Below are 11,885 nucleotides of genomic sequence, written 5' to 3' on the forward strand. Positions count from 1 at the left end.
TGTCGCCACACATGGTTTCTATAACATGGCATAATAAACAAAGACCCTTTTAGAAAGGTCATGTACAAAGTTCACTTCAGAGATGTTATGTGTACAAGGCACATATTTCTTTACTATTTTGACTTATCTGTTTAATGATTTTTATTAACTCAAATCTCTAAAAAGTAAAACAGCATGTTGATAATCACAGCAGGCTCAATGTTTCTCTAAGAATATAAGGCCACACAGCTGGCTGGGCATTTTTTAACAGATTTCTATCAGATTCTGCCTTTATGAATGGGCTACTGGAGATGGCGCTTCCTTGTTATTGGAGGAATCTCAGCTTCACTCTGCGGCTCTGTGCTGCGATTGGCTCGCTCCTCCCTTTGGCGCATGCGCTGACAGCGCCGAGTCGGCTGACAGCGCGAGAGACAAAGTAGTTTCCTTCGTAGCCTTTTATTTCAGCCGCAGCCTACAGCGACACGGTTCTGTCGGACTCCGCGGATGTTTTGTTGACCCTGTCCTCTTCCGTGTCTTTACCTGTAAATCATGCCGCGCGGTGGTGAGTATTTTAATGGCAATTCACCTGTTGTTTCTGCTTTAGAGTCGCTTAAAGTCCGCTCAACTGGCACATGCTTAGCTGTTAGCATGCTAAGTGGCTAACAGCGCTTCAGAAAACCGGACCTCAGCTATTATTTCAGACGGAAAATATAAGTCTAACAGTTTCCAAACCTTTTTGTGCCGTCAAAGTCAGTGCGGGAAACAGTTTGAGAGTCTATATTTCGTGGTTTATTTTGTTATAAATTAAGACGTACTAGCAAATGTACAGTTGATTAGCTCACTTGAAGGTTTTCGGTTGGTGGCCCCTAGTGGACGGAAGGTAGTTTTACACGATAAACAGCGTCAGGGTAGCTTAGCAACTTAGCATAAAAACATCTCAGTATGACTCAGTTGGATTCGGTTCATCCTTCTTTTGTAATTTGTTAACATAGCGCTTAGCAAACAACTTGAAATATGGTTTGACAGTTCTTTTGAGTGTGCTGAATCTATGGATTCAGTACATTCAAAAGATTTATTCAAAAGATTCGTTCACTGACTCGTTCAGTTTATATAACTACACGTTTGGTTCCCTGCTATTAAAACAGGCAATATAGCTTAGTTCACATTTAGTGCGCTATTTATAGAGTTTTGACTGCATTTTCTGTTCCTTTACATTCAAAAGAGCCAATTACCATGGCTTTAGTGGTTATAGGTGTTCCGTTTATAGAACTTTACCTGCCTTTTTTTGTTCCTTTTTAATTTAAAAGCGGGTCATATAAAAGGTCAGGGCGTTTCAAGCCTCTCCTCTTTACCTTATGTTGAAGTTCTAGCAACCGGAAGTCAGTCAGCTCAGATGGAAAAAGGTAAACATACGTCTCTGAATACACTTTTTTATCAAAAATGTATCACTTCCAGAAACATATATAATTCCAGACAAATCCATTACATAAATCACTGTATTATCTATCCGTATCCTTCCATCCGTTAAAAAACCAATTAAAAGTCTGGATTGACATTCGGTTAAAATAAAACACCTTAAAAAAACAGAGAGCTGACCTCAGCTGAATTGAGAAATGAACAAATCAGTTATTGAAGTGATTCAGTTCAGTTGGTTCACGTGAATGTTTTGTTCTTTTTAAAGACTCACTCATGAATCACATATTCCAGTTCATTTCAGTAAAATTTGTCACTTGGTAAATTGATCTGGCAATAAACAAAGTCAGTTCAGAAACACTTTATTTGCCCCAAAATAATAGATATGATGTAAACGATTCATTGTTTAGGTTTCTATCTTTACGTCATTATCATTAGTGCTGTTGAGTTACTGCCTCCTGAAGAGGAGGATCAGGGTTGTTTGTTATGCTTTTCTCTCTATGGGGGGTCGCTCCAGTCCGGTCTAGAGGCTCCAGAACCAGGAAGCCCGTTTTATGTTTAACTCACTGGAGCTGCTACCCTACCAGACCGTCTGCAGCATCCTGCAGAAGTGCGGCCCGTACTTGAATACCCCGTTAACACCGGGGTATTTAAACTCCTCCACTTCTGATTTGACATTTATTTCACCATCCGTTTGTTTCTTCTGCAGCTTCTGACATGTAAAGTCAGACTGGGTTGTGTTAGAAGTCCTAGAGAACTCAAAGAACACGATCCCACTAGTGCTTCCTGCTTTTTCTAGATAACAGCGAGTTATCCTGCAGGTTTCCTGGAGAACCATCCGGTTGCACTGACTGGTTGCTTCGCCGCTGTCCTGAGCAAACACAGGCTGACTGTGAACCGAGTGTTGGGTAGCAACAACCCCCCCCCCCCCCCCCCCCCCCCCCCCCAACAGAACCAGGGTTCTGCTTGGAAGGGCAGCAGGGAGACTTAAGTCCCTCTTGGGTTCTTTAAGCCTCATGATGAGCCACCAGGTGATTGTCCAGAGTCCGTCTGCCCAGAGAAGCGCGTTGATCAGCAGAAATTAACACGTGGAGGAAGGAACATCATCATAATCTGTCGCAGATATTTTCTTTGTTGCGTGTTTATCCTGAAACTATGACTTGAAAGGGAAGCAGATAAACGGCAGTGCTGTCAGGAAAAATGATCTGCCAAGTTAAAAAAGAAACTAACATTTTTATATTAGTGTGGCTATGTGTGAATATCAAGAATTAAGGGGAAATAAGAAAAAAAATCCAGCAGTCTGTGATTATAAATCCATCACAAAAAGAAATTGGAGCTTTATTAGAAATGAAAGTTTAAGGTCGTGGTGTCCAAAGTCAGTCGCATGTTTCAGTCCTGGTGGTCAACACACCTGAATGAAAAAGTATATTTCAATACGTTTTCAAATAAAAAAGGAACACAAAAATATCATTACTGGCTTCATTTTCATAATAAATATTAAAATGATAACATATCTATCACAAAATAAAATACAAAGACAAGCATTTCTAATGCACACAATTTTGAAATAAAATAAACTATTCAAAACACTAACATTTTCTTAATGCGATCAAAGCACTTTTAGAACAGTGTGAATAATTAAAAAGCATTTAGCTAGAACAATGAGAACAAATACAATTATTTTAAATTAAAACAAGCTAGCAAGGGTAGCAGGAAAATTTATTTTCTGCCTGTTTCGCTGTGACAGGAGCCTGAGGGGTTTGTTTTTCAAGATAAAGTAAATTTTAACATTTCATGATATTCAGCTTTGTTTTAGATTATGATTAGAATAAGTGCACAAATATACAGTAGCTATGCTATATCACACATTTTATGTTGTTTTAACTTATCTTTTAATGCATTCTGAAGGTGTGGCGGTTTGCCGCGATCAATTACATGTAGTGTAAATCCTGGGAATACATTAAAAAAGTAGAATTTTAACTCAACATATACTATCTCGTTATAAACGATATAGTCTCATCTTAAATCTCTTTTTTTTTTTTTAAGGCAGGGCTTGCAGCTGCACTTCCTGATCGCCAAGAACCGTAAACTGCAGACCGATCGATGCTTTTATGTGTTGTTGCCCAAATCTAACAACACAGAAAAGTCAAAATGTTGTATAGCACTGTTTTAAATGCCACAGTACCCCGGTACCAAATTAGTACCGGTGTACCGAACTAGCGCCTTCTTTTTATAATTTAAGATGCTCCAAAAACCACGAGTAAACCTGCAGGACGGGCGCTAAAAACTCTGGACTATACCGACTCTGGTTATTTAGAGATTTCTATGGAAGAAGAAGAATTTAAAGTGTTATTTTAGATTCATCAGGGAGTCGGTGAGGAAATGTGGAGCATCTTGGATCACTTACTGTTTTTATATATATATATATATATATATATATATATATATATATATATATATATATATATATATATATATATATATATATATATATATATATATATATATATATTCCTGCACACCTTCACGTTTTGCAGGGAAAAAGGGCCACAAGGGCCGAGGGAAGCAGTTCAGCAACCCGGAGGAGATCGACCGACAGATGAGGCTCCAGAGAGAGATGGTGAGTGACAGACCTGCAGCACAACGCGTTGTCCTTCACACAGCGGGGGGGCTGATGTTTGTGGCTTCAACAGGAGGAGAAGGGGGGAGCAGAGAAGGAGAGCTCCTCAGAGTCTGAGGAGGAGAGCAGCAGCGACGAAGAGTCCGAGGTGAGCGCAGCCGCTTGAAAGATTTTAGCCAAGGGAACCACTCTATTTTAGTTTTCCGCTGACATGAAGAGATTTACTATAAAAAAAAAGTTTGTTTTCACCCCCCAGTCTAAGAAGAGGAGTGGAGTGGAGGGCCTCATAGAAATTGAGAATCCAAACCGTGTTTCCCAGAAGAGCAAAAAGGTGACAGAAATAGACGTGGCTGCTCCCAGAGAGCTGTCCCGCAGAGAGAGGTGGGTGTCACACCTGAGGGGGGGGGGGTCTTCTAGCACCGCCGTTGACTCGTCTGTCCTCTGCTGCTCAGAGAGGAGATCGAGAAGCAGAAATCTAAGGAACGTTACATGAAGCTCCACCTGGAGGGGAAGACTGAACAGGCCCGGGCGGATCTGGCCCGACTCGCCATCATCAAGAAACAGAGAGAGGAAGCTGCCAAGAAGAGAGAGGAACTCAGGAAAGGTGAGAGTACACCTGTAATCTTTAACAGAACATAAACTAGTGAGTTTATCTTCTGTTGTCCACCTCAGCTACTGGGACACTAAAATGCTCCTTTAAAAAATATGAAACATGTTTATTCAAAGCCGTCTTTTGAATCGCTTCATTAAATTCAGTCTTGCATAGCAGATGCTTATATATAGATTTAGGCTGCACAATAAGAAGGTCCTGGGTTCAAATCCCAGTCTGCTGTCTACCTATAAACAGTTTGCATGTTCTCTCTGTGCATGGTGGGTTTTCTACGGGTACTCCAGCTTCCTACAGCCCAGAAACACGACTGTTGGGTTCATTGATTAGTCTATGTTGGCCTGAGATGCGTGCAAAAGTCATGACAAAGTCGTCTTTTTCTTTTTTTTTTCCTCCATCCCATATAAGCAGTAAATTTACGTTGCATGAAAACACATCTTCAGCTATAATCAGTAAAATATAATAACAATAAAACATTAAAGTTTGAAAAGATTTCATCAAAGGGAAATGAAGAAAACAAATGAAAGTCATTTTAAAATAGTCGATGATGCAAGAATGCAGGCGGGACTCAGGGTGGGCTGCTCAGTTTAAAAGTCATAAACAAAATTCTGCAAACATAAAATTCAAATAAGACCAAATATGTCAGGTAGTCATTAAAGATGTACTCATGTAAAAATCTTATTTTATTAAACACGGCTAGGCGAGCTTAACCTGTTAAACCCGTTTGGCCTGATCTTGGGACTAACAGAGCTACGGCTGTTTTATCAGCTTTAAAAGTTTGTCAGAAACGTTCACGTTTTTCTTTATTAAATACCTTCAAGTAGGAGGCTTTAATGTTTATAAAACAAAGTATTTTTTTCACAAGAACTTTAGGTCAGGGGTGTCAAACATACGGCCCGCGGGCCGGTTCCGCCGAACAATTTAGTCCGACCTAGTGGCTAAATGCATTATCATTATTCAAAAAAAAATCAATAAGAATTATAATGCCAAAAAGAGCTCATCAGATTTGACTTTCACAAGTGGAGCAGTACTGCTTTTGCCATAGTGCTCCGATTGATTTATGAATGTGAATAGTTTTATTATGATTCATGCGGGGAATATCTCAAATGATATGGACACTACAATGGGAAAGTAGGAGAGGAAAGGAAGAACAAGAAGAAAAAAATAAAAGGTGAAAGAAAGAGGAGATAAAAGGAAGAGAATGATGAAACAATTATTGAAAAAAAACATGTAGTTCGTTTAATTGAAAATATGCAGTTCCTATATTGTCCACGAGGGGCGCTGTGTTTTAATTAGCAGATGGTAGCACTGAGCTTCAGATGTGGAAAATTGATTTTAAATCATTTCTTAATTTTTATCTGTTTGATGTATTTTGTCATCTAGGACAGTGTTTTTAAGTTCCAAAAAATGTGAATAAATGTTTTTCAACATTGTACAATCACTGTGATCAGTTCTTATGCATAATGCACAAGTAAATGTTTAACTGAGTAAAAGTATTGTTGAAATTGCATTTTTCTTAAAAACGCTGAGGTTATTCATAATATATTGTGTAAAAGTGAAATTAATTTAACATAAAAATCAACAAGAAGTCCACTTTTATTAGTTCTATTTAATCTTGCAGTGAGTTAACTCGTGTGGCCCTCTTGAGATCAGATTAAGCTGAATGCGGCCCCTAAACCAAAATGAGTTTGACACCCCTGCTTTAGGTTTTGCAGCATTTTAAGCAGACAAAATGCAGCCTAACTATCAAACATGGCTGACTCTCTCAATAAAATGCTTCGCTTTGCAGACATGCTTAACTCCATTCTGATACTGACCCCAAGGTCGGTATCATTAAAAACTAGAGTCCCACCTATTAAACAAGGTAAAGCCCGTCTGGGCCGTAATCTCACTGCCTAACGGAGCTTCTCCTTCCCAGCTGCTGAGCACGAGCTGCAGCTCTGACCAATTAACAATGTGACGTTCTGCAGCGCTGTTTTTTTCCTCCCTCTCAACATTTACCACCATAGCAACACAGAGGCGTGAAAAGACCCTTCTAACTGTGTTTTAAAAAGAAATGGGTCATGATTTGTCTTCATTTTATTGATTTATGCTGTGCACAATGGTGCATGTTGATGACGCACAGGATAAATCTTAGTACCAAAGGCCTGTTCATGTGCAAAAGGCGTCCTACAATGGAAATCAGCACTTTATTTGACTCGGTTCCTTTTTTTTTTTTTTTTTTTTATAAGGTGAAAAACACATTTGGCATCTTTGGATAAACCAAAATCACAGGTCCGCCTGTTAATCTGCGCACTAAAACCTCTGTGAAACAGTCCAGATGTGCTGCAGCTATAATCAAGATGTGGATATACAAAGTCTGAGGCTTTTATGTTTTTCATGTATTTTTCTGCAGTGTTTATTTTGGAAAAATATTTAGGCGAGGCTCAGAAAATTGGATTTTCTTTGTTTAATCACCTATAAATCAGACATGGTGACATTTGTAATAGTGGTTCCACTTGAAGAAAATTTTTTAATGCCAGATGTGTAATTTCAGGTGGAAATAGCTCCTGAATCCCTCTGGGCTTAAACTCTTTCTCTTGTTTTACTGCAGTGGAAGAGGCCCAAGCGAAGCGTTAGTGCCTCACCTGGACGCCTCGACACACTCTTCAGTCTCAGGGGAACGGAGGCAGCAGGACCAACACTGAGAGACGTCTGATCAGCCGGTCCCTCGCCTCGGACCAGAGGGACGTGGGACTTCTCTGACAGTCTGGACAGCAAAACCAGGTGGTGCAGAGCTGGGCGAGGAGGAATGCAGCGTTTGGAAAGCCTCTGCGGGTCTCTTCTGGATTATGTGACGGTTTAAGAGGAGACCTGAGCTGCTTTACTAAGTGTTTCACAGCCTCGTCGTTATTTCTCACCAGGGTTTTTACGTCTAAAGCTGCTAAAAGTTTCATTCCTTTGGATTCCCAAATGTTCCCCCGTTGGTGTAATCGACCTTTGCAGGACTTGTTTTACAGTGTGGGTTTTAAGCCAGTTTTGATGACAGCAGGAGACTGTTCTAATAATTATCCAACTCTACAGTTTATTGTGTTCAGAGTCTTGAATATCACGATCTTGGTTTATATGCCGTAAACAGTTACTTTCATGTGCTGTTTCAGTTTGTCTTGGAATAAAGCAAAATTGTTCTGGTTTTGTTTGAGTGTTTCATTCCTTCAGACGGGCCTGCAGCTCTAACCTCCTTCATTCGGATCTAAGAAGCATTTACAAATCTTGGTACACATTCGTAGATCTAAATGCAGATTTGTGGATTTTGTTTTTTACACATTTGCAAACTGGATTACACACACAAGTAGTTTTACACATTTGCAGATTGTTGTACAGACACACAAATCTCACACATTTACAGATTTATTTACACATTTTCAAATCCCACTGCACACACAAATTGAGATGCAGACACACATTTGCAAACAATATAGTACCCATATGGTCTCACCATCACTAGCGATCAAGGTAGAACTGATGGGTTTCACATGAAATGCAGGCGTGTTTCCTTCAGTAGTCTGGAAGTTTTTCCAAAGAGCTCATTATCCACACTTCTATCTCTGGGAGGCAACAAACCAAAGCGCAGTGTGGGTTACACCGAATAAATGCCCGTTGTTTATAAGTTACATTTTTTAAGTAATGTGCATCATGCAATGTAGAATTAGGCAGGAAAGGAAATTAGAAATTCATATATAACCATTTAGTAAAGTCTCTTTTGACACGTGTTATGGAAATATACAATTTTTGTGTTAAACATTTATTTTTCTTAAAGCCCAAAGAGTTATCTTGTTATCACTAAGGGTGTGGCTTTGACTTTACAGAAGGTAAGTTTTTTATTTATTTTTTTTGCTGTCCCGCTCGAAAACAATGAATTTATTCAAGCTCTAGAAGACCAGAACCAGAGTTTTATGGGGGAACCTTTGGGAGTGGGATACGGTTTGAAAGCCTGTTTATGGTTCTTGATGTTATTTTGATTGGCTCCCAAAAAACCTCCTGGGCTATAAATCAAAAGTTAGTTGAAGCCGATCTCCAAAAAACATCAAAGAAGCTTATTCTATAATATACAACTTTATATGGAGAAAAAAAAAACACATGTTAAAAAATAACAACTGGTTAAAGATTATAGAAAAGGTTTGAAAACACTAGATTTTGAATCAGTGGTGACAGACAGAATCCATCTGGTTTCATATCCCCAAAAATATTTTTAAGAAAGTTAGAGGGCTGGGTTTCGTGCTGAAATTTGATCATAAAAATAGGAAACTTCCTGTGAAATCTTAATTCCATGAACAGATATTACACTATTGGAAGATATTTTCCCATAATTTTACCCCGCATGGCTCCACACTGTGGAACAATAGAACTATAATGATTAACAGGAAACCCATATTTAAAGAAGTTTGGTTTGATAAAAATGTGATCTTTGTCACAGATCTAATAAATGAGCATGAAAATTTCTTATATTCTGACACCTTTAAAAAAAAATTTAAGTCCACTGTTCTTATGCAGAATTCAGCAAAGTATGCAAAACAATTCCTGTTGCTCTACTGAGTTTAATAAAAAGTACACTCAATGAGAAATACAAGCGGTCCTGCCAGAATAAAAAAATTATCAATTGCCTGTCAGGGATAACATTTTTTATAATCATTTTATCGGGAAAGCCTTTAAATGTAAAACCTTTCATGATTATACTGGAACGACAAAAAATATAATTAATGATTCAGGTGACAGGAACATATTTAAAATATTTAAAATGGCCAATTTCACCAAAAGTAAAAGAAGTACAATATAAAATTATGAATAGTTATCACCCAACAGCAGAAACTCTTAAGAAAAGATTTGGATTCTGCGTTTTTTGTCTTGAAGAACCTGAAACTATTGAACATCTCTTCTATTCATGTAGTCACAGGTCATTTTTGGCAGAACCTGCATATTTGGTTGATATGTATAATAATTGTACACAATATAATATCCTAACCAAATATTTGATATTTGGTTGGGATATTTCTGACAAGGTTAATATTAGCATGATAATGGGAAGATATCATAAACATGTATGTAAATGGAAAAATCCAAAACCTTCATTAATATGTTTTAAAAATGCACTCAAAATCTTCTATTCCTCCTTATCTTTGTTAGCTGACAAATATGGACATATACAAAAAATTTGTAGTGACACGTCACAATTTCTGGTTTATCTTGACAAAATGCTAAAGTTAATGTGATGCAAGAAATTGTCTCGTTGCTGAAATGGGTCTGTCTCTGTTAACTGTTGATTTTAATACGTTATATATATTTATACCTTTGGAGATTGCTTTTGTATGTAAATGCCTGTTAATTAATTAATATATTTTCCTTTGCCTTGCACACGTTACATTGACCTCCTGTATGTAACTATTTTATTCCTCTTTTTTTTAAGAATGCAAAATGGATATTCCAATTTGAACATGGAATTAATGTTCTGATAAAAGAAAGCCGGAAGTTGTTTGACTTTAACAGGATGTGCCATAGACATCATATACGTATTCATGTCTGTGGGATGTGCTGCATAACCCACGAGCAACTACTTTTCAGCTCAGATGGAAACAGAAACAACCAAGAAAATGGTCAGAATCATTATCTAATTTTTTTAAACAAAGTCTAAACATATAATTTATGCAAATATAAATAATTATATATTTAAAAAATATTTCTGTATTTATTTGAATAATTATTTCATAAGTTATTCATGTGTTTGTCTCTCTATAAGAATCAGGAAATACTGGAGCAGCTGCTTATATTCTATATATTAAATAACTACAGATTTATGGTAGAATCAGCATTAATACTGATGTAGTTTAAAGTGGATTGAAAATCAGAATGATATAATTTATCACTATGTGTAAAAATATGTAGCTGGTTCTGATAGTGTGGCAGCCTGGGGTATAAGTAATACAGAAAGACTGATAAGACTGAAAAATATAGGAGAAAAAAAGGGAAAAACTGGAAACTAAAATAATTACACTTTAATAGGTTAAACTTAAATCACTTGAAGTAAGTGGTAAACATGCAACAGGACGATGACAACTGCAGTCTGCATGAAAAAGCAAATTATATTTTTATGTATTTGCATTATCATATAAATCCAAAAGAAGATTGTTAAAAGTAGCAATAAATAAATTTAGTATCAAATTTACAATACAATTATTTTTGGATGATGTAAGTAAAATAAAAGGTCAAATCATGTTATTTTTGTAAAACACAACCAGATAATTTAGTTACTACTAATAAGTTACTGACTTAGTTTAAGCATTATTAGTAATTTATTTATTTATTTTACTAATTTCCTGTCCACATTCCAGTCCAGTGGTGGCAATGCACTATTATAGTTGGTTTAGCCAGTTTATCACTAATATAGTTTTATATCCATTTAAAGAAATTGAGTGAAATTCCCAAATGAATTTAAATATATCATCATTAAGTAAAATTAATATTTATTCAAAGGATGCAAAGTGGAAAAAATGGTTATGTATTTATTTTCATAACATTTTAAGATATAAATGTCAATTACTCATGCAGTTCTTTACTAGAAGGGTGTCCATTATTAACCTTTAAGGGTTCTTTATAATATAGAAACATAATAAAAGAAAAATGTAATAGAAGAAAAAAGTGGACTTTAATTTCTTTGGCAGAAACAACAATCCTCTTACCCCCTTTTGTTGTATTATATTTATTTTCCCATTAAATACTTATAATCTCAAATTAAATAAAAATAGTGATAGCAGTTGATGTGTGTCCAAATAATTTAAAGCGAGCAAAGTCGTGAAAAAAAAAAAACAGCTGTCATAGAGAGTCGAGTCCTAGTTCAGGATAAAGAGTCGTTCCAAAGAGTCGGATCGGCCGCGAACGTCACATCACTGGTAGGCGGAGACTTTGTGATTTGGCGCCTATTTAATGCACCTGTTGGAATCTCAGGTCACAGTGACAGGACGACGCAGGTGGCTGTTTACTTTCCGGTAAGTTTTATTTCTGATACCTTATTCTAGGTTGTTTATTTCCCATCTGATGTAGTTTTAAAGCCATTTCTTTTGTCTAAACAGCGCAGAAGACGAGGAACGGCCCGACTTCGGCTTCTGGAGGCGGTTTGGCTGAAACGTCTGAGGAGGAAACATGGCGGCAGGAAGCGGCGGCAGATCGACGATGGACACTGAGAGGATCTCTGCAATCAAGCTGATTGATCTGCAAAGGTAGGAGAGAAAACTG

At 37.2% G+C, this 11,885-nt stretch overlaps 1 protein-coding gene across 1 annotated transcript; it reads left to right on the forward strand.

Annotated features, from left to right (window-relative positions):
* Positions 1-376: 376 nt before the first annotated feature.
* Positions 377-7,792, forward strand: pdap1a (pdgfa associated protein 1a). Its single transcript, XM_012863160.3, has 6 exons — positions 377-541; positions 3,930-4,012; positions 4,086-4,160; positions 4,269-4,393; positions 4,465-4,616; positions 7,213-7,792. The coding sequence occupies exons 1-6, from the start codon at positions 529-531 to the stop codon at positions 7,236-7,238; spliced, it is 474 nt and encodes a 157-aa protein (XP_012718614.1). The 5' UTR covers positions 377-528; the 3' UTR covers positions 7,239-7,792.
* The last annotated feature ends 4,093 nt before the right edge of the window (positions 7,793-11,885 follow it).

This window comes from Fundulus heteroclitus, unplaced genomic scaffold (assembly GCF_011125445.2).
Source record: "Fundulus heteroclitus isolate FHET01 unplaced genomic scaffold, MU-UCD_Fhet_4.1 scaffold_47, whole genome shotgun sequence".
Classification (NCBI taxonomy): domain Eukaryota; kingdom Metazoa; phylum Chordata; class Actinopteri; order Cyprinodontiformes; family Fundulidae; genus Fundulus; species Fundulus heteroclitus.